This window comes from Blennius ocellaris (assembly GCF_963422515.1).
Source record: "Blennius ocellaris genome assembly, chromosome: 2".
NCBI classification, from domain to species: Eukaryota; Metazoa; Chordata; class Actinopteri; order Blenniiformes; family Blenniidae; genus Blennius; species Blennius ocellaris.
The window spans coordinates 22,831,911-22,856,123 of NC_137651.1; the positions used below are offsets into that span (position 1 = coordinate 22,831,911).

At 39.9% G+C, this 24,213-nt stretch overlaps 1 protein-coding gene across 1 annotated transcript in view; it reads right to left on the minus strand.

Moving 5' to 3' along the window:
* Positions 1–24,213, minus strand: part of gbe1b (glucan (1,4-alpha-), branching enzyme 1b) — a 111,436-nt gene that overhangs the window by 78,873 nt on the left and 8,350 nt on the right. The window contains exons 2-6 of the mRNA XM_080503983.1: positions 17,854–18,023; positions 11,890–12,005; positions 9,593–9,718; positions 8,071–8,206; positions 3,484–3,574 (exon numbers count right to left, since the gene is read on the minus strand). Of these exons, the coding sequence (XP_080360109.1) occupies positions 3,484–3,574; positions 8,071–8,206; positions 9,593–9,718; positions 11,890–12,005; positions 17,854–18,023 (639 nt within the window). The remainder of the gene's footprint in view (positions 1–3,483; positions 3,575–8,070; positions 8,207–9,592; positions 9,719–11,889; positions 12,006–17,853; positions 18,024–24,213) is intronic.

Sequence of the window (24,213 nt, forward strand, 5' to 3'; positions counted from 1 at the left end):
ACACATTCGCTCGAGGAGGAGGAGGGATAACCTGACCAAACAAACTGAAGCCGACATTAAGTCAATGATTAAGTAAAGTAAAAACAAGTAAATTCATTAAAATTGTAATTATTCTTTCCTTCGTATTGATCAAACTTCACCAGCAGACCAAACTTATCGAACGAATGTCTTTGAAAATGAGAGAAGTCGCCACTTCTACATTGAGAGTGAAACTAAACATGGAAAAAAACAAGCTTAAAGAAGAAGTTATATATGCTTGACTTTCTCCATTTGTACAATAAAATTGACAACTGTTGGCTTTTTTTCCCTCAAGTGAGAAACTCTTTAACCACTGCTCAAATGTGTCATCCCCACGTCTCCTAAACTTGTCTGTGCTTCTCCCATTTATCAATAAAAGACAGTAGAAGCATATTATCATAGTTGATAAACCTTCTACATTCAAGATCACAATATAAAGTATATCTGCCGGTCTCAAAAGACACAAGGACCATCTGTTATATCAAACATGTGCATGCCATTCATTCAAACGTGTGCGTCGGCAAGCTGTTTTTCTTTCTTCATTTTAAACGTGGATTTAATGAGGATTTAAAAAAAGAAAACAAAAGAAATCGACAGATTGAGAAAACAATCAGGGCTTGAGATCAACGGCTTTATCTTGGAATGTCACCAAACCGGCTCCAACTTTCAGTCTGTCGTCAGGACAATGGTTAAGAGATCAAACTTTCAATGCTAACCCGCAGCTGGACGACAAAACAACTCAATATTACCATCAAGGCCAGTAATTCCCAACCCTCGATTAACGGGGGACAATAATTTTTTTTTTACATCTTAACTACAGACGAGTCAGCATTCTATTAATTTAGGAAATTTAAACAAGAGAAACAGAAAAATGGGAACCCATCACAAGAAGTGTGTTTATGAGGCTCTTAACTTATTTTGTAACTGTACACAGAGTGGTTGGAAGTTAAAGCTGGAAAAGAACTTGGATCCCGACCCCCCCCAAAGAAAATAAATCTAGGAATCACTACTCTAAAGGACAAAAGAAGCAATACTGTCCCTTTAAATAACCGTCTGACCGCTTTACAGTGCATTGTGATGAGATTCATGTTTTGACATACAGAAATCAGTTAATCTATAATTCAAAACGGTTTAAATATGAATCCCCGTTACAAATTCAATGGTGCAGCCTCCTCTGCTTAAAAATATACCCTATTCTCATTTGTATCACCGACGAGAAGTTTTTCTCTTGAGAATGATAAATAAGAAAAGTCTTAAGTATGTAGTTTCTCAAATAAACAACCAATTTATCCTTAAACATGTTTGTGATCCAATAAATCAAAGCATCATTCTGCGGTACATTATTTCACAAACAGACTCAACTTATCCAACAGCCACCGGTTCAAGAACATTGGCTTCCGAGGATTATGTCATTTGATAGATTTAGTTTTCCCATTACCTTTTCCGCCTTCCGTTATTACCAAAACACTTGGCAAACCGCGGCATACCTTCAGACACAAACACGTACGATATCCAAACTCTCCAATAACATCCCATCTGTCCTTCCAGCTATCAGTACATCGGCCTGCGCGCGAAACAGGACACAGTGACAGGATTACTCGGCTTCCCGGTATTCAACCGCTACGGTTTTAAATGACAAGGAGATCAATCAAGGGTGAAATTACAATATATACACTTTGCGGTTTATGCTCTATTCCGAGCGAGGCATTGGGAACCCTGAAAGGAGATAAAGACTCAGACTAGTCCACCTTTATCTGCCACTTCCTCCACTCTCTGGATTAACTGGAAATGTATTTACAGAGAGATTATTGCTGGTGTCAGACTTCCTAACCCTGATTTGGGGTGACCGAGTTGCGGAAGTTGCTTGCTCAGTTTGTTTGGGTTTTTTTTTTTTTTTCTTTTTTAACGACGATGCTGTGAAGGACTCATTCTGCCCTCCAGATAAGAACAATAAAAAGTTTGAAATGTGCTGAAGAGCGCACGCAGGTAACATGGTGTGAATGACAGAGAATACGCCATCTTCATGGATTCGGTTACAGCTGCTGGGATCTGCAGAGCGAAAAGCCCTTGTGGGGCAATTATTTATCACCTTTTGGTCATAAAAATGTCAATTCTACAGTGTAGTCAGGTGAAATGCTGCCTTCACCGCATCACCTCAATCAATCCGCACTTTTCCTACAAAGGGCAAAAAGATTGTAATGCAAACAAAATTAAAAGGGTACTTAAATAAGTGAGAATTGATGGGAAATATGTCAGGAAACCGAAGAAGCTCAATTAAATCTAGGAATTTCATTTTAAAACAATCCAGTCACCAAAAGAGCCAAATAGTAGAATAAATGTATACATAACAATAACAAACGCTCAATGAGAGCCCATTCTACTGTTCAGGATACAAGGAAAATGCTCTTGCTTTATTTACAAAAACCTCTATTCATGCACACTTGAACACATTTATTCACAAAATGCAGTCATATACTGAAGTTTCACATTTTATAAATGGAATAAAAAAACACGTATATACACAACACATGAGGCAAACTGTTGAAGAAACCTCATAACACGCATTGTCAAATACTGTTTCTTTGTTCTCTTCTGTGATGAAGAGTCCATTTTCCATGAGGTAAAACTCTTTGGGTTTAAACACTTCAGCTTAGTTTTCGCCAGTTTTTCACCCTAAAGGACATATTCAGCCCCAGTTTGTTTCTATGAAGCCTAGTTCTAGCCAACTTTCTCTGGATACCATTGTGCTTCTTCTTTTTTTTTTTTTTAGATTGCTTCATCTTCCTCTTTAGTCTGGCGAGTCGCCATTTTTATCTCCCCGTGTTTACTTTGTAAGATTAGATTTGTGGAAGACACAGACAGTATGCTCACGTCCAACACACCTATAGCCTCGAGATTGTTTAAAACTCTCATCTTATTTTTGGGATTTTGGAAAAAAATAGAATACATTTTTTTATATAAATCGTATTTTGTTTTTTACATAAAAGCAACTCTGAAAATAAAAAGTACTTCATCGGGGGTCAGGTTGGGAATCACTGCTGTAGAGAGCCTTGATTTTAGTTTTATTGTCCCAACATGTTATGGCAGCAAAATAATTTCCCAGACTGGGATTAATCAAAGTAATCCATCTATTCAATAACAAGATTTAACCTCATAAGCCACCATAGTGGATGGTAAATACAAACTTAACTGCTAAAACAAAACAAAAAAATCATATCCTCTTGCTTTTGATCTTGGTCACATGTACACATTATATCCAGCCCAAGTACCAGAATAAAATTGCAGCATAGTAATACAATTAAACACTGGATATATATATATATATATATATATATATATATATATATATATATATATATATATATATATATAATATTTGCTTTTAATCAAACAAAGCCACCCATAATGAATATTAATTTACAAACTACATGGCCACTATTACAAATAGTGTATGTGTGTGTTTACCTGGAAGCAGCAAAGAAACTTGTAATCTGGTATCCAAAGCTTGCATAGTAGGCGTGCTCCATGATGGCCATCAGCTGGATACAGTTGTAACCTGGATGAAGGCAGAAAAATCAGGTAGAAGCCTTTTTTTCCACATGACAGGACAGCGGAGGAGATGTGAAAGCAGCAAGTCCAGCTTCCTCAGCTTGTGTTGGATATTTTTAACTGGGATGACGACAGTTGTGATTGATTGATTGAACATCACATATTGGACGTTACTTTGTAATTGTAAAAAAAAAAAAAATCTCTCTCAGATATATATATATATATATATATGGAGGGTTATTATAGATTCTCCCCATTAAACACCCAATGCTAACATCCCCAATATCAGTTAAAAATGCAAATTATTGTCATCTGTTGATTCTTATTTAAAATGTCTTTTTTATTTTAGATTAAAAAAATGGTTTTAAAACACATTGCTGTAACTGGAAAGTGAATATTAAATAAAGAAAAGATGAACTCCCTAAAGCCTTCGGTATGTGCTGACCTGTGTCAGTCCTACTGTACGTACGAGCTGCAGTCACTTCCTTTTTGACGCAAGCTGCAGATCCTAAAGAGAAGCTGTGGCAACGGGAAAACACTCGCTATCAGAGTCAGGAGGTCATGTACAACATTTCAGAAAAAAAAAAAAAACCAAGGCCCACGAAAAACAACTGCCTCCGTGAATAAGAGAACAACAAGCTTTTAAACTGCCACCGAGCACTCCAGAGGGAGGCCCTGCAGTTTTTCCACTGTTGTGTGGAGCACTTTTATTTATTTATAAAAAAAAATAAAAAATTCAGGGAAAGAGAAAAAGGAAGAAAAAAAAACTTTGCCTTCTGAAGGAGTGTGAAGAAGTTTCTGTTTGTGGTTGTTTTTTTTTTTTTTTTATATATATTTGTATACACTTTCAGTCAAGAAAATAAAACGGCAGGCAAAGCCGTCACTAGAGACGTCGGAGTTTAGCCTCCTGCAGAATCCCATTGTGCACAATCCCTCAGCCACTGCAGGTGAGAGTCTTTGACAGCATTTACTCTGACAGGTTGCTTTACCCGCGAAATATACCACCACCAAGGAACCAGCATTTATCACATTCATCCCGGTTTGCTTTGCCACTCGTATCTGTGCCTTTTCATAACGTCGACGCGGCGAGCCGTTTATGAATGAAAAATAATGACATTTCTCGTATCCGGGCGACAAACACTTTTAACTCTTTATCCCGCGAGTCGGCCGAGTTGTTAACTCCAAACGAACAACGGCAAAATAAAGACAATCACACGAAATAGGATCAATATGTTGCTTGTGTAGGATTTCTTAAGTTTGAAATCGGATTATAAAGCATGAACCTTTTCAGATTGGAAAAAAAATCCTGTTTGTACTTCGGCTTGAATTGAAAAAATAATAAAAAAATAAAAATGGACCACTTAAGTTTCCAGTAGTACGCTTTGCATGAAAGTATAAAAAAAAGAATGAAAAATGTGGTTCAACAGCCAGACATTATGTTTATTTTCCAAGATGTATCAAATAACACCAGAGAGTTGGGTGTGGGGTGGTTTACCATTCTTGCAAAAAGCCAAAAGATTTATTAAAGAGTGGGACAACAGATTTCGACTTCTTACTCCTGGTCTCGGGCCTAAATGCATCTTTTACTCGTAGAATATAAAACCTCCAGACCGCTGAGGTCCTCGGGTTTATTCAATGTTTAGAGTGAGAGGAAACGAGGTGAAGCCGCTTTTAGTTTCTACGCTCCTCAGCTGTTCCTGACACTCCTTTTAAACAAAGACTTTAAATTTTATTTGCTCCGGCTTTCCAATAAACAATAGATTTTGCTTATTTTATTACCTTTATCTAAATAAATCCCCGTCTTACGCCTTTCTTAATCAGTTTAAATGTATTTCTGTTTTTCTTTGTAAAGCACCATCTCACGATCTGAATGTTGCTTCATGAATGTATCTGCTTTGCCTTGAAAAGAACACAAACAACTTTTTTTTCCCTTGAAAGCCAGCATGAAATATACATTAGTTTTTGAAAACATTTCAACTGAAAAATTGTGGAATTTCTTTAAATACAAAAAGGGCATGCAACAATATTTATTTATACAGACTTCTCTAAAAAAAACTTTTCAAAACTTTTAAGTTCAAGTTTTCTATTTCCTTTCACACACACAGAATAGCTGAAAATGACAATAACCAAACATTCGACCTGTCAATTTGCCCACATTGAAGTCGAGACGTTGGAAAAGTGTGTGTCTTATTGAATTTATCACACCACCCTAACGCATCAGAAGTGAATCAGCAAAAGAAAATCAATGTCATTACATTAAAACTTAAATATATATATATATATATAAACTTTGGTTAATTTTCACTGTGAGAATCTGCGATGTAAAATTTTTTAAATACAAGTATCCCGTGTGAAACGGTTGCCATGTGCAGAAAAGGCTGGCTTGCCTCTGCTCTTGGGTTTTCTGAGTCACGGCTCATGGAAACTGAAACAAGTTGTCAGTTTGGAGCCCCAAAGTGCTGCGACTTGTGCCGTGGAGCCCTCTTTACAAAAACACCGGCCCACCGGTCAGCGATCCCTCAGGGTCATTGCTGGTAAACAGAGGGCTGACTTGCTGATGTGGTTTTATGCAGAGGGAGTGTGACAGGTCTGCCACGGAAAACACTCCTGCTGGAGGAACAGCAGCATTCACAGCAGCGTGGCATGTCTGCCATGTTGGAGACCGGTGTTGACACGGCCTAGCCAAAAAATAACAAACAAACAAAAAACTTTAACCCAACAACACAGCTGCCACTGGAAGGATACAGAGGTTTAGACAACCACGACCTTTAATCCAGTGGTAAAACTCGATGTAGTGGGAAACATGACATCTTCCCGACATGGACATGAAGAAAAACACTGATGTGCCAGATTAGACTTTTTTATTAAAAGAATATTCAGTTCGTTCAGGATTGATGTTTAACACAAAAGAATTCCGAGGGAAAAAAGCCAAACCAGCTAAGAGTTGGAAGATGGAGAAGCCATTCCAATCAATGGAAAAGATCGGCTTCCATCGTGGAAATTGACAGATACTTTCTGTCAAGTTGCACATGTGCCTTGTTCTCTCTGGTTCTCCTTTTTTCTTAATTTTTTTTTCTTTTAAATCAATGTATTTCTATCCAGGCACTGCTCATTTGAGTAAACAGAGTATACAAATGACCCTAATGTCTTCACTTTTAGGCCTTTATATTTAAATGTTTAATGCTGCTATTCATATTACATGATAAACTTTTTCAGCTTATATAAGAAAAAAATGGATGCTCTCAGTATTGCAGGTCTGAGATAATGGCCCAATATTACTGCTTGTATATTCATTATTTGTAACTCTATTGCCTTTCATTGTTGACTTATTTCACATGCATATAATAAACTAAGGTTGTTTTTTTTAGTTTATTTGTATGTACATGGAATTATTTGTGGAATGAATGATACAGCAACACCATTGCAGGGACGGGATTAACGGTTAATTAAACGCTGCATTATCCAATAGGTTTGCAAGCATTGCAATGCATTTTTCAAAAATTTATGAAAAAAAAAATGTATGATGCAAAAGTTGAGAATAGAGAACATTTTTCATGGCCAAAATCCATAATCTGATGTCAGTGAGAATGGATACACACGGTCACAGTTGCGTGACCACAAACGGCCGGAGATCATCTCTTGACAGTGTGAGAAATTTCACAGCCTCCAATGTACGACAGCGCACGGTGCGACCGTTGCCAAGAGCTACATTGACAAACAGCCGAAAGAAAAACATCAGGAAGTGACGCAACCATCAGAGCAACAGAGTTTTCAGTTTCCTGAGGAGGCAAAACGTTCGACCAGGTCTACAGTACGCATCAACTTCCATACTTTTTAAATTAGGATCCATGAAGCAGGTTTAGGAAATCTAAATGTTGAATATTGGAGAAGTAGAATTAAATATCTTTACTTCTTTCTACCACTTTTCAGACGCATTAAATTAGATACATGTGTTATGTGTGCATTTCTTTGTGCATGTACAGTACGTGTGTACATTAGGTATAGAGTTTTTTTGTGGATGCACATTTGTACACTGTATTTTTCATCTGTACAGAAAAACTACCGTACTAAAATTCTTTGCTCATTTTGTTTATTTCTTGAAAAAAATTAAATTAAAAAAAATAACCTGTTGTACAAGGTATCAAAGCGTAGTGCAACTCCTTCTGGGTTACTATATAATATAGAGTGTAAACTAGTACTTATGAAGCGTCCACTGCTCGGTGTAGCCGCTAATAAATAAAGAAAAGCAATTAGGAAAGAATTTGACATTGTCAATAGGCATCATCACTGTGCTCTCATTTCACCGGCCGTGACAATTCGAGATCGGATTGAATCGTTGGTGCTGCCTGAACTAAAATGAGTTTGACACGTCTGTTCCTGAGTCGAGTCAACAGGAAGTCTGACTGACACTCTTGATGGAAGACTGCAGCAGTGGAATCAACCGAGGAGAGCCAGAAAGGGAACGGAGAGATCTCGTGGACGTTGTGTTTTCATGCGTCTTACCCAAGTCTTTTATGCGCGGCAGCACGTTGTTTGTGAAGTTGTCGTACGAGGCGATTTTTCCCTCTGGTGAGGCGATGCCCACGTGAGCCTCGTATATCCGCAGGCTTGTGGGCTTCTTTGGTCGAGGGTGGATTTGCTGGAGAGAATAAATTAATTAAAGAAAAAAAAAAAGAAATCACAGTACAGTCTGACACTTTTTTCTGACAAAATAAGATGCATTCACTGAGCAATTATGAATCTCAATGACAAAGTGCGGGTTTTTGGCTTCTTTGCGGAAATTTCCTGCCATGGACACTAACAGCAGCTCATGTTAAACAACAACAACAACAAAAATCAGTGATTCATTCTGCCACAGTTACACAACAGGGAAAAGGGTTTGCTTTGTGCAGAGAACTTTTTTTTCTTTTCATTTTTTTGATTGCTTCCCACGAGGCCGAGTAAACCCGCGACTTGAAGTACATGATTGAGCCACTTGTAAGTAAAACAAATATACTGCCGGTAAGAGGGGACCTCTAATTAAAATCGGTGCCAAATAGCAAGGAAGTGATAAAGAAAGCAAGGTGGCCTTTAATAGCCTCTTATTGTTTTGTTTGAACACTCGCACATTAAAAGGACATCAAGTAGCATTGAGTACCTGCATTCAGAGTGGCCACAGCACGGCTGGTTTGAAATCAGAATGCAAGCTCATGAATGCAACACATTAAATGGTCATTAAATTACATGACGTTATGAAGCATTTTCAATTAGAAAAGATTAAGTTTGAATTAAAAGGAAAAATAGAAGATTTCTATCCAACATGGAGCAGCTTTCTGGAGTACTTTAGCAAACAAGCACACAAATGGCTGAACATGAAACAAATGATTACGACCCAAATTATTTCTTTTTTATTAATATTTTCTTTTTGTATATTTTATTGTTATTTGTTAAAATTTTATTCCTTTATTTCATTTACATCATGATAAAAATATAATCCAGTGTGGATGTGTACATTGGAATATCTAATACTTATATTGAATATTTACAATTTGAAGTCTGGAGAAATAATTGATGTTTTGTAATCTGTACTCTATCCATTGCAATTTGTAAATTTGGTCGAAACCTTTCTGAAACCAAAACGCCAAAATATTGCATTTTCTTCTGAAATGTTGCCGGGGTAAACAGGGTCATAGCGTCAAGAAAGACCGGAATTCGAAAAAGATTTTAAGAAAAGATAACGAGGCGATTCAAGCGCTGGAAGTCGTGGAAAAGTTTTCCAAAGGTGTAAAAAAATAAAAAATTCACTTTCCTGCCATTTAAGTCTTTAAAAGTCCACCAAATCATCATGATTAATCAAGATTTCCCTGCCAAATGAATTACAGAAAAAAAAAAAAAAATGTCTTTCACATCCGTTTTTCTGTTACAATTTCCACACAGATTAAAAAGAAAATAATAAAAAAAATAAAGAGGAAAAATTATTAAACAAAAAAGAAGAAATGTAATTTATTCATTGCACTATTTTTAAAAGACTGAAATGACAGCTTACAGTGTAATGTTCAGGGGGATCCCAGTGAACCCAGTCATAGATGACAGATTTCTCCTCTCTCGTTACATATTTAGCCCAAGGTGAGATCCGGTACAGGCGGTCACCCTCCTTGGTGTGAACGACCACCTGGGAAAATAAGACAAATGAGTGTTATGATATAACAAGGGCATTTTAAACAATGACAGAGAATGGACATTAAAAGCCACTTTGCATAAGCATAGAGGAAAGCGCCATGCACATCATCCAACCAGCGCAAAGATTATAGACGTCCATAAAAAATGCATGGACAAGAAAATGGAGAGATGGAGGCGGTAAAAATATGGAAGGAAAAAAAAACGAAAGTGAAAATGTAACTGCAAAATGAAGAGAGAAAAAAAAATCTAAGCTGTTTGCCACAAATCATCAGAGGCTTCACAAACTCCCCTTTGATTCCTGCGTGTTTCAGTCTGTGGGTGTATGCAATTTTACAGTCAGCATTTATTTACATCTTCCAGCCATGAAATGCTTACATCATAAAAACTGCACTCCTGCCCCCCATCCATAACACGGAGAGATGGTTGCAGATTGTTCAACCAATAAACCAAACATTTTTCAAAATGTGTCACGACGAAGACGGCCGCTGCTCCGGAAAGCAAATCACCCCCCCCCCCCCAAAAGAAGTACGATACAGGGCTCTCAGAGCACCAGAGACACAATAAAGAACAAATGGCTGCAGTATTGACCAGACGACTTGTTGCGGTGAGTCTGGATTCAGAGGCGATTATGCTGCATTATATTTTTTTGAGGGGTGCGGGGGGGGGTTGAGGCAGGGAGCAATTTCAAAAAAAATTTTTTATTGTGAAAATAATCTATTATGTCTGCAATTCAGGATTGGAAGGGGGTAAAATAAATATAGTTTGGGAAATTTTACAAGTTACTTTGCCACCATCAGTCAAATAAGGAAGGAGAAAGTCAGCGTGAGACTTTGGAAAAAGTCACCAAGAAATCGATCCTGTAGCGTTACCCACAGTGTGTGTTCGCCCCGTTTCGTACCCTGCAGGAATGGGCATTAGAACCCAATATAATTCTGGCTACTGTTGTGAAGTAATGACTGTTCCGATGCCACCTGCCTGCGAGCCGCTGGCCAGACTCCCCTCTGGGGTTTTTTCATTACGGCCGGGCCACCCGGGGGTGAGCTGCCTGGCTCCCCTTATGACATGCTTCACAGTTTATGGGATTAGGAAAAGATAGCTGGATAAATGGACTGGCGTCAGGCCTGTCAAGAGCGCCGGTCCTTCAGACAAATTGTCCGGCATTAAGCACATTAAAGGAAAAATCAGACTGGCGGACAGGCTGGGAGGGAGGAGGAACAAGGAAAAACAACCAGGAGCTGGGCAAAACAGTGAGAAGTTAGGTGCGGATAAAGAAAAACGGTGCGTTTGATCGTGGTTCACCAACTCCGCGGTGGCGCACACTTGCATCATCAAGAGCTCACTGTAAACACCGGAACCACAAAAGGACCCTGCTTGTTTATGGAGACAAATTGGGCCCCCGAACAAAGGGGTATGGAAGGGCAAGCTACTCCACATGAGAGTGATTGGAGCGAGGCTCGTGCTTCCACGAGGGAGTGCTGTGGAACTAATTCTAAAGTGGAGCTCACAGCAAGACAGCCATTCTTAGGCAGCGGGGGTGCACGAGGAAAGGCCAGGTGCCAGCGTTTCCATCTGCTTCTTATCGTCCTTAGACTGACCTCCGCTGACAATAGGAGCTGGGCAGTCTGTCCAGGGCGTGGAGAGCGTGCCAGCGACGTCCCAGTCCCAAGGAGAGTGCCATAGCAAAGCCATCCACTCCACGCCTGGCATCTCATTTCTCGGTTATTTTTCTCAAAACCACGGTTTGCTTGGGAGACAATGCATAATGGGAGGCGCATCTTTTGCACTTAACCCCGATGAATTATTTACTAGAGCTTAAAACCAATCATGTACACCCACCGCGGCCCGTGTGTTGCGGTGAATACAAACGCAGCCCGACGTCCTGAGGGCGAGTCGGCGCAGATGGGGAGCCGAAATAAAAGCCGTCGGTGGGGCTCCTCAGGTGTTCCCGCTCTCCGCGGTGCCAATTGTGTACGTACAGTAATCTCCCGTCTGCACTGCAAGGATGACATGTCGTTGATGGCGCCACGCCAGCTTTTCCACTCGCTCCATAAGACGCCACACGTGACGAGAAGTCTCCCACGAACATTACGGCGACAGACCGCCGTGACGAGATGACACCTCGCGAGGGCGTGAAAACGGGCATGAAGATGTTCTGTTCTCTACCTTGAGTTTGGTGCGATGATCCACAGCTGGAGACTTGTCATGCTTGGGCGGGAGAATCAGCTCCCACTTGCCGTATTCTTTCTTGGTGTAGGGGTGGGAGAATTTGTTCCACTCGTCTATGGGCAAACACGCACACAAAAAAAGAAAGGATTTCCACACATTGAATTAAGCGGTTTATGAAAAACCACGGACAAACATAAAAGCCGACAAGCAGCAAAAGTGGATAAAAGAAGGAGCGAGTCGGTCTCTTTGCTTTGTTTGGATATGATTTGGTCAAAGAGTGGCGGGGGTTGTGATTGTTACAAAAGGTCAATTTTCATTTGCATTAAACCCTTTATTTGAGGCAGCTGCAGTTTAACGCAGCGATTTCAACCCTTTTTCTTGACCAATGCAAATTATTACCATTGTAAACCTCAGCCACTCCCAAACCCACCTCCCCACCACACCCTGTACACTTAAAATAAAATAATAAATACAATTTTTAAAAAAATTGAAGGAACCTCATCTGTGAAATGCAGTTTCTTTTCACTGAGGATAAACTCTGGGTTTATACACCATCTTGGTGTGTTGATCTGGAGACACTTCAGCTTGGAGTTTTTAACATTAATTCTCCTTTTTTTTTTTTACTGCAAAAGATTCTGCTTTAATGTCCAGTGAGTCTCTGCAGCAACTCTTTTGGTCGATGCAATCTTGGTCTTTAGCCCGACACAATTTTTTTCTGCCAGTTTACTTTGTAAACTTACCTTTGTGCATATTGCTTTGAAATATTTATTTTATATTTAATAAGTTATACACTTTATGTAAATGTTGTGTGACATGAATTAATTAAACGCTGACTCACTTATTTTCAAACAAAGAAATAGAGGGCTTCATAACAAGGACATACACTATTTTTCAGATACGACCATTCATGAATTTGGTGATTGCACCACCTTCTCAAAGTTGGGACGGGAACACTCACTTTTGTGTCCCGCCTTCTTCTAAACAGCAGCCTGAAAGAACATTGGGGAAGCGAGGAGAGAGGTTTGCCTTTTATGATGCACCAAATGTTTTCCATTGGTGAAAGGTGCGGAGCAGTTCAGCATTGATCTCCACTACCGTGAAGCCATGCTGTTGTGATGAATGCAGTACGTGGTCTTCCATCGCCTCCCTTATGAATAAATATGCCGGGTCTTCCCTTGGAAATACATGGTGTGGATGGAAACATATGCTGCACCGAAGCCTCGATGCACTTTCTCAGTATTGATGGGAGTCTTTCCAGATGTGTAAGCTCTCTATGCCGGAGGCACTAATGCAACCACATACTATCAGAGATGCAGGCTTTTGAACTGGGTGCTTGAAAACAAGCAAGGTGATCCCTCTCCCCCTTTCAGTTTGTAGTACACAGCCTCTGTGGTTTCCAAGGGTGAATTTGAAATGTTATTTATCTGACCTCTGAACATTTTTCTATTTTGCTTTAGTTGATTTTCAATGAGTTTTGGTATAGAATGAGACCGCAACTCTCCTGAACTCCTTTGTTATACGATGCAGCTTTCAGTAGTGGTTTATTGCGATTGTTCACAGACAGCGATGTCGCTGAGAGTTCCATGGCTCACACAGTGAGGGGTTTTATGATCACCAACATCTAATATTATTCGTTGCAGAACTACGATTGCCCAGATCGTAGAAATCGGGAGTGTTTCACTCGGAGCAGTGAGAGGTGAGAATCTTACTGGAATCGCGTTGGTATCGAAGCCAAACCATGAAGGTCCGTGACGACATGCACGTTAAAGCGGGTTCCGAGAAGCAACGCAGGTTGGATTCCGGATTCAATTTTATAATTTTTTTTACAAATTGGTAGGACATAGTTTGGATTGCGTGATTTTACTCGTCCCAGAAGAACAGTGGGCAAATGTGGTGGTTCCTTCTTCTGTGGTCTTATGTCACACAATGCGAGGGGTTCATGGACTGCAGTCATCACAGGCATGTCACCCACGACAATTTTTTTTTGGGGGGGGGGGGATTGGCTAATCGATTTAGGAGCTGAGCTCTATTCAATTTCAATTCAACTTTATTTATATAGCACCAAATACAACACAGTCATTCCTTGGTGCTTTTAACTTAGAAAATAGAAAAGCCCAACATATCCTCTTATGCTGCCACCCATGACAATTTCCATGTCTGCCGTCTCACTACTCAACCAGGTTTCATTAACTACGGCTAATAAAGAGATATCACAATAATAATGACACAGGTGCTGCATCAAGCAATTAGTTTGCCAAATAGTTAGACCACACCCACATTGTCCGGCAACTTCTATACCAAACTTTGAACCTGTACATAAATGTAATATTTCTTTATTTCTTGGGGTTTTGGCAGAGGTGTGTAAATATATATATATATATATATATATATATATAAATGATGGACAGGATCATGCTGTAACTCCTACTCTGGTATGTTGCAGTCGTCACAATTGATGTCAGGTTGTGTGCATGTGTATTTACATTAAAGCGAGCGAAAAGCAAGGTTATTGAAAGCCAAAAGTGTAGTTTTATTTTTCTCAAAATTATAAGATGCACTATCCCCCCCCCCCCCCCCCCCCCCAAGACATTTTCTAGGTTGCTCCAACCTTATTTCATTTATTCATATGGATATTCGATAACATTGATAGTTGCAATGGTGCCATGATAAGAGTATTATTCGACTAATCGTTTGCATGATTGGACAGTTTATAGCTATTTTGAGGGGATCATCTCTATGCTTATTTTGCATACAAGTTCACATTGTTGACATTTTGAGTTTTGAGAGCGGGCTGATTTTATCTGGTATTTAAATTGGAAACAATCAGATCTCGCCGTCCTGGTGGAGAGTGTACATCGGTTCATTGTTATATTTATGCAAAAGTTGCAAGGCTGGAAACTCAGAGAGGCTTTGTCCCAACCTTTGAGACATTTTAGAATTTAGTACTCCAGTTTTTTTCATCATAGTTATAGAGAGGCGATATTTGGGGATGGAAAACCAATAGTACTGGTATGATAAATGCATACCATCACCAGAGCCCATTTTATTTTACAGATGTTTACATTTATGTTTGAGACTCTTTTCATATCATTTTACAAGTCAAATTTAGAATCGGCTGAGAAATTATGTGGTTTATGCTCCCCAACATCGGATATTGGAAAGTCGACCTCAGGGTGTTCGCTTGGTTTTAATTAGAACTGAAACAATTAAGTTTAATTCTGGTTTATTACAGCAGTGTGTTGCCACTTTGCCTTCTGCAAACAACAGCTTGTAGCCGATAGTCACCACTGTGACTTTTGTTCCATTTCAATCTGCCGTCGCCCCAGCGCCACTCTATTTCTCCTGACTTCCACAATCCATCTTTGCACAGTTTCCCTCTCTCTCCTCTAAAAACTCTTACATAATTCTTCATTGTTGTTGTCCCCCCCCCCTCTGCACTGTCTGCCCTGTAAACAGTGAGTAAAGGCTCACTCATCTACAAGAAAAACTGATAAAATACTCCTCCGCCACTCATGGAATTTGATCTGTGACGGAGCGACCGAGGCGTTGCATTCGTAATCTGCTGATGCCAAACCGCCAATTGTCAATGACTGACAGGATTACATTAAAACACTGAACATATATTATAACGTGACCACCTTGGCATGTCAATTTTGGTGGTCATTTTGTATTCCCTAATCCATATCTGCTTGCTATTCATGAGCAAAAACAACGGCAGAATAGAAAATGAATCAAAAGGGAAATGCTCCAGACGTGACCGACCAGCACCTTTTCACAGGAACACAGAGCCTAACCCCCCCCCCCCCCCCAACAATTTATTTATCTCCCTTCGCTTAAACTCCTCTGGAAAAAAAGAAAAGAGAAGAAAAGAAAAAGAAACAGTGTATTATGCATCCAACCTGCACCATATTCATGACCAGGGCTGCTGGGCTGTTTCCACATTTACTATGAAATTGAAATCAAATAATATGACTGAGCCGTGTCAAAATGTAATCTCGCGCAGAATTGAATGTTGGGATTGAGCTGCTGCCCAAGGTCCTGCGAAGATAATTAAGAAAGTGAAGGGAAGAAGAAACACGAGGAAAAGTGGAAGCAGTGAATGACAGAAACAGAAGTAACTTGCAGAAAAAACAATAAACAATAAACAAATTGACAGATTAAGATTCACACCTGTGCTTTTAAATGGGAATTTTCTGTAATGGGTGTAACGCAAAGATAAAGCATTACATTTTGAAAATTGATATTTCAGTTATGTGCAAAACAACATTAATGTACTAACAATACTAAACAAAGTTCATTATAAGATTATTCTTTTGCATGCTGGCATCATTACTTTGGAGGGTTTCCTAGTTGGGAGGCATGTGCAGGTGCAACAACACTGAAGCAAAACCTCATTTTACATATGATCACATTTGTTGCTTTCATTCATACTTTCTTGTCGTATGCCGGCTCTGCGTCATTGCATATGCTGGATGCCACTTATGGCGGCATATGATTCATTGCAGGTTATAAGTAGCTCATTCATCACTACACCCTGTATGCTGATGGTTGTATTTGTCCACACATAGGCTCTAGCACCGGCGCACCTTCTTTTATAAAGCTGCTCCCATCACACCTCTGTATATACACCTCACATTAAGATCTACTCCAACGAAAAGTTTGGGCTTCTTGGGCTTCTCATTTGCCTGTATTCCCAGAACACGGACTTCATGTGCTCTGCTTCCTCTGAAAGAAATACTCTTCAAAGATGCTTCACATTGTATTATTCTGATGTTTGGATGTATATGCAAGTGTACTTGTGAATATATGTGCAGGAGTGCATGTTACTGAAAAGAAAATACTTGCCATTTTGGGGGAATCCTTTCTTATTATTATCATGTAACAAGTTCCAGCTTGTCATTTCTTTGGATTCTTTTGCACAGAATAATTTACATCTAGTTATTTACCAATTGTCTATCAAAGATGACAGTAATTACATTTCATCAGACTAAATTTAGACACAAAACGTACCCGTATAATTATTTACCTATGGTGCATTTCACAATCTGACCGGCAAAATCTCAGACATTGTTCCTGGATTTTTTTTTTTTACCCCGCAAAAGAAAATCCATCTCATTCAATGCTGTTAATGACACTAATAATGAATTGCTGGGGTTTTTATTTTTTTGCATAGCTCACACTAACACCCAAAGGTCTATCAACCTGAAATTACTTGCAAAGTTGGGACTGGAGGGAATAGAGATTTCAGTCCAAACACTGAGGTTGCACTCTCGCAACTTTGCTCGCGATGATGAAATAACCAGCTACTAAAATATTAACAAACACTCCAACATTCAAAAAAAATCATCCTGCAGTATGCAAGTTTATCCTGTGTAATCAATATCTTCCACATTCCCTACTCCCAGGTTGGTTAATCAAAAGGGATGATGCCCTTGTAGCACAGTACGCTGTGCCTTTTTTCTAATTTTTGGGCCCCTTTTGTGCTTTTGAGGCAAGATATGTCAAATTTCTTATTTAATGCACCAGGAAGATATGCAACCTTTCTGTCTGCATTGAAATCTCTTTCCCCCCCCCCCCCCCCCCCTTTGGGTCCCAGCGGCGTGTGTAACTTCACATTAAAGTGTCATTTCTTTTTTTTTTAAGATCAAAATCCATCACTGCACATTGATTGTTACCAGCAGAACTTCTGTGCGGCTGCCTCTTGAAAGTTAAATGAGGACATACGAGAGGATAGAAAAAGAAAAAAACAAGGTTTTCCTAACAAAAAAAAAAAAAGATTTTGATTGAGGGATAGAGCAACAATTTTCAGCTGTCCTCTTCCACACTGCGTCAGTGAACTTAATATAGAGAATGAGCGGCAAAAAAACTCGGCAACCTCGGAGGAAACAACCCAAACTTCACAAGCGCGTCACTCCAGGGTCCTGTTGTTTGGGAGCGGGCGGCTCTCCTCGGGGTACTTACTGAAGTCACCAGTCAGGAAGAGGGCCTCTGCAGCTGGAGCCCACTCTTTAAAGAACAGGCTGTTGTCAGGCTGTCGCTGCACACCGAAGGTCTTGTAACTCCGAGTGAACTGGTCAAAGCCTCCCTCCGCCTCCTCCAGCTGGCAGAGGAGCTTCTGCAGCAGCGCATACCTTCGAACCAAGAGGACCATGTTAAAACAATCCACAATATAATCAGTATGAGCACATATTTCAGTTCATCTGATTATGAGCTGATTTTTCTTTCTGTTGCATCAAGCTACCGACATAAACTCTTGTGCAAACTATAAATATATATATATATATATATATAGTTTTTCTAGCCTTTTCGTTATGGTTTTACAGCATGCTGACATGGAACAAGCCATCATTGTGTACTCACAGCGGGAAAGGGCATTAATAAGTAACAACAAGCCAAGAACGCTAATTGCTGCCATTATGGGACCACGCGGCTCCTCTCCTGCATCCTGTCAGCGTTATTGTTTATGACGACTGTTTATACCAATATATTTAGCATAGGGCTCAATTAACAAATTGCTTCCTCTGAAGAATGATGGATTAAACTTTGAGTTTGGCCACAAGCCAACCAGCGAGATGCTTTCAATGAAATGTTTGCTGAAACATTAAGTGCTTTATCTGTGGCCTGGAACAAACGGGTGGGTTTTTTTTTATTTTTTTTTATCGATTAATCTGTCAAATTGATCTCCAATAGTTGTCTGAAATTTGCGGGGGAAAGATAGAAAACAGTCAAATGTCATGTTTGTCTCTGTCGGATCACAATCGGAAGATATTGAGCGTCCAATAATGAAAGCTTGAAGGAGTGAGAAATGTCTCATGTTTGTAAGGCTATAATTACAGCTTTTACAATAAAACAAGACTGTAAATCTATGGACAACCCAGCCAATTTCTCTCTCTGAACTTTCTCCAAAATCTAAATATTTGAGCTCAATCAGAACAATGACAGTTACTAATTCACATTCTTTCTCAAACTACAAACATCAAGATCCAACACATTTTGCAGAAATCAAAGACAACAAGCACCTTACAAAAGAAAAATACATGTTCTTACTCCATTGGCCTGTCGGTTGGAGTATTCTAACCTATTCCCTTTTATTATTATATTTCATTAACATTTTTAACCTATTCTCAGCACTTTTTACTAACTGAATTCTCCAAGACAGGAAGTCAAATCAAATGAAGCTCATTTACTTCAAACCGACTATATCGACTACCATTTCAGCTATACATTTGCAAGCAGATTTCAGGAAAATGCTGCCAAGTAGAAATACTTTGAAAACATGAGTATTAATAGTCTGTCACTCATTTACACAACAACGATGAAGGAAAAACGTTAACCTTGAGTTGTGTTTCGGGTTTCTGTTTTACGGGATGACCACACAACTTTTTTGAAAACGGCTCCAATGGTGGACATTTTTGAAAATGCTCCGACCCAGTATTCAGCCAGGGACCCACGGTGCAAGTTTTCAGGAAATAACAAGTACACAAGTCCAAACTAATGCAAATTCGAACAATTTTTAGATGTGAACACCCTTTGAGTTGCTATTCTTTCCACACACCCGGCTGCATTTTCCACAGAACACAATAACAGGCTATGTTTGAAGATCCATCTTGTGTTTTGTTTTTTTTTAGCACATTTGCAACATGTCAAAAGCACCGCGGTGCAAGCCATGTGGCAGCACACAGAGCTGCATCCTAATGGCGCCATGCTACCATTATCTCTCCGAGGTTCAACCTCAGGATGCAAACTCGGCCCGGTGCCTGAAGAATGTGCGACTACAGGCATGTCTTGCGAGATAAACCTCTGTCTGTTACCTTCACCTGCAAAGGACAGACTAACTACTTTGCAATTTATCTCACTTAAGTTCCTGCAGCCAAGCTGGTGTCCATATCAGATTCCCCCCGGAACAGAAAGCCTCTTTCAGCCAGCAGAGTTAAGTGCACTCCCTCCCCTATAGCCCTAAAGCCAAGCTCAGTCTGGCCTATGAATGCCCTGGGGCTAGTGATGATGGGCTGAAGTAACAGTGCGATTTCTCAGCAGCTGCTCCCTGTGTTGCGAATAGTGGATACAGACACCGGTTGCCAAATGCAAACCTTTCAAGTCCGACCAATGCCGCCACATGCCTCCTTTGCCACTTTGTCACCATTTCAGGAATACGCCGAATGGAAGGACAAAGGAAGGACTCGCATAGAGCCGAGAGCCACTGTCGCTTTATTAACAGGAGCAAAACTCCTTTCTATTATTATAGCAAATGAGTTCCGCAGGGGAGCACCAGAGAGGCTCGAAAGCCCAAACCTAGCATTGTGTGCATACAGTATTCCCGTCACATCTCTTGTGTCTCTGTAAGATTACAGAAGGAGGCGAGGTCAAGTCAAACGTGGCATATGAATTCTGCCAGTCGAAAACACAATTCACCTCAGAGAAAATTTCCGTTTTTCAAACTGCGTGATTAACAAAATTAGGATTTTAATGTTTCTAGTCAATTATGAACAGCTACACAGGATAAAAAGGCTGCAATTGCAGTAGATTTCTTCTGCCTTTAGCTTTAAACACTATGTGGAGGAGGTTGTCAGCCTTTTTCTATAACCTTGGTGCTGTTACAGCTCTATACCTTTCCAGCTACAAATTGAATAGTCGCGCAACCTGTACCAGAGGGCGGCATATGGTATCTATAGGCAACATTTGGCTTTGAAACTCTTTCCCATTAGACTGCAAAGTGCAGAGCCCAACACCATCCCATCACATATGGCAAGCTGCTTTTCTTTCCTCCACTGCTGGCCCGGAATTCCTAATGCATGTAACTTTCCATTCTACACAGTACAACTACAGTTCTGTACAGAACTATGGTTTGTCTTAGTTACATTTCCTTAGCGCTCCAGCCCTTGGTAATTTAAATTCTCACTGCACCACATATGTTCAGTGCATATTGTGATAATACAAGAACATTTCAACGGAATTTACAACAGTGGTCCCCAACATTTTTTCTGCACCACGAACCAGTTTTAAGCAACATCAGTTTTCCAAGAACCGGCAGGACGATGTACGAAAAGGCCTCAACAATGTATGGACAAAACCGTGACCAAGTTAGGCACAGGAATCAAGCACTGAAGTGGAAGGGAGGCATTTTTTTTTTTTTAATACAAAACCGAATGAAATTTAAAAGTACATTTTCAAAATAAAACTTTTTATTCTCATTTTGCTGCCCAATACCAAGCTGTCCATGGGCCAGTCCTGTTCAAAACCAGTTTTTGAGAGTAAAAAAAAAACCAATCATTATACATACCGCTGTTTTTTTTTTAAAATTTTGCACCAGAGGCTATTATTAAAATTGGATTTATGTTGTGATTCGGTTTTTTGGTGAAAATATTGACAGTATTATTCCAAAGGCACTTTAACGTAGTAACTCAACTCAACTTTATATATAAACCGCTTTAAGCAGCCGTAGCTGAGACAAAGTGCTGTACTTTGAAAGAAAAATATATTTTTAAGTCGTATTCACCCATTCACAGACACCACTAGAGGTTGCTGCCATGCAAGGTGCCTAATCCCTCATTTGGGAGCAATTTGGGGTTCAGTATCTTGCTCAAGGACACTTCGACGTGTCAACAGAAGGAGATGGGAATCGAACCTGCAACCTTCCAACTAGCACAGTAGCTAATCTTTATTGAAATTCTCCAGTCACGCAGACACAGTTCTATTCGAAAAAGTAAGTGCCTCCTGTGATGTTATTACCGCTTGAACCTCTTTTGGCCTGTTGATGCAAAAAATAAAGAGGTTATTCTCTCCCCTTGTATCAGACTTCAACCTTTCACAATCACAAACTTTTCAATGGAATATAATTGTCATAAACTTTAGTGTTTTTCTTTCAACTGTATGCAACAATCCTAATGACTTGCGCTACACATTTGATAAGTAGTGTCCACAAGTTTGGTTCCAATAGCTTTAAAAACCACAACGTGCTACTGAAGTGTTGCTTTGTTTGGCTTCATAACAAAATCCACAATGTAAATGCTAAGAGATGCTCATAGAAACGTGGGTGGTTAAATATCAGGGGATAAGCACCCGGAGATAAGCTGTTGGTCATGTCATTTCTCCAGCCCAGCGCTAATCGACAATGACAGAAAAAATATTGTAGAATATCATTTAAAATTTTAAATATCAAGTTTACAAAACAGAAGAATCTAAATGTGCCATTTATTTATTCTATTGGGCTTTTTACTCTGTACGAATTCAAATTAATCTAATGACAAAGCACCACGTTCGTTTGTGGCTCAAAAAAGATCAGGCAATTATGTAATAATTCTGACGAGTCTATTTGGAGCTAAACATTCTCACCTAAACGTGTTAAATCATCCTTTATCCACCTGAAGGCAGTGGAGATATGCTTCTTCTATCTACATAATTAATGCAAGTCCAATATTTCCTGTTCTTGTAGTTCTAGTTCACATTCTAGTTACACCTCAGGGAGACATCAAGCTCCTTAGCTGCACTTATACTGCACCACGGACAGTGATAAGAGAGGTGGAACTGATGCAAAACTTTAAATTGGTGAGCCACAAGCTGTGAGGTTAAATGCCTTGGAAATATAGGAAATGCTTAGAAAAGCTCCAAATATCTAATAGTCTATTAGTATAAGAGTCCTAATTGCATTGAAATAGCAGTTCTGTGAGAACTACACTAAACGATCAACTATAAGCCTGATTGTAATGAATTGCCCACCTCCATCTTTTAATAGCATAAGGCAATAATTCTGCACCGAGAGTAAACACTGCTGCTCATTGTGAGGTAGAACACGGCCAAGAGACGCACTACTAATCCCTGAAGCTCGAAATTACTGAAGAGTTTTGTCCTGTACCCGATTCAGTGGTAATAGAGCAGCAGGAGATTAGAGATGTGAGAAACAGATTGCTGGCCTGGCTCTCTTATCTCTTGGTTTGGATAACTGTGCTTTATCTGCAAAGATGGGGAGAAATATGTCATAAGGCACAACTGAGATGTTATGTAATTGAACATTACTGCTCACAGCAACATTATCAACCTCCTTCCATAGGACTGCAGAGGTTGAGTAACGAATCTTGATGAAAACACAAAGTAAAGCAAGGGATTACCCCCCCCCCCCCCAAAAAAAAAGCAAAGTTCTTTGACATTTATTCTGCAGATTGAAAGTGCAAATTTTGGGGGTCTGTTCCACAGTCACAACTCTTTTGGAAAAGGGACACTTGGAGAAAGTGTGCCTAGATTAGAAGACCAAGGCCCAGGAGGCACAACGGAAAGCTAATAAGTTGGCAAAAGCTCTATTGAAAATCAAAGTTGGGTTCAGGAGGTGCTTGAGAAGGTGGGCCGGTAGAGAGCTCATCATTGAGAGAACTAAGGCTCAGAGGGTGTTCAAGAAGGAAGACCAGCTGGGGGACATGCTCCTGAATGAGAGGAAAGAGGCTGCGAAACAGCTGGAGGAACTTGACTCCGGCTTCGAGGCGCTGTGCGAAGCAGCGGAGGATCGATCATCTCCAATGGCAGAAGATCTCCCCTCCTCGAGGCCACAAAAGAAACAAACCCCGCAGGGGATTGAAGAGGAAGGGGCAGAAAGAGCCGAGCAGCACGACGCCCAGACTGGGTGATCTGAAGGCAAAAAGTCCAAGAAGAAAAGTTGGATAACCAGGCTCCTTCCACGCCAGGCGCCAGCGGCGGCAGACGATGACTTTTGGAGGCAGGAGGGCTTCTATACGACTCCAAGCTCTCGAGAGATTTTATCTCAAGTGGGAGAAACTCATACATTATCAGTGCATTACGTCTTCATAAAAAAATTTCTTCACCAAACCCAAAGTAGCAAAGTGCAGCTCAACATGAGGTTTTTGTACCAACTCTTGATGCAAAGCGGCAGCTGCAACCTCTTCAACCTAAATGTGCAACAATACTTCACTACACTGTGAAAATGGAACTTCACAATAGTAGGTAAATGTGTGATGTCCTCTGTACCGTTTATCATTCTGAGCAAAACCTGAGCACTATGCTACCGATGAATTATTCCCTAAGGGGTTTAAGAAAGTACATTCCTTCTAATTATGGCTCACAACAACAACAAACACTGATGATTAGAGGCTTTTACTTTGGAAAAAAAAGGCCCAAATTACATCCAGATAACCAAACCTTTCAACTTTTGTATTCTCATTTCAGAAAAGCTTTGCGTTTTGAAACTATGGTGAGTACACAGGCATTCATTATTGTCCATTTACTATGGCTGTGCTGCACAGCAGCAGCATTTCAGAAAGGTTGTGTTTTACTCAGTCTACGCCAAACCGGAGTCAGCGGGTTTTCAAAAAGCTC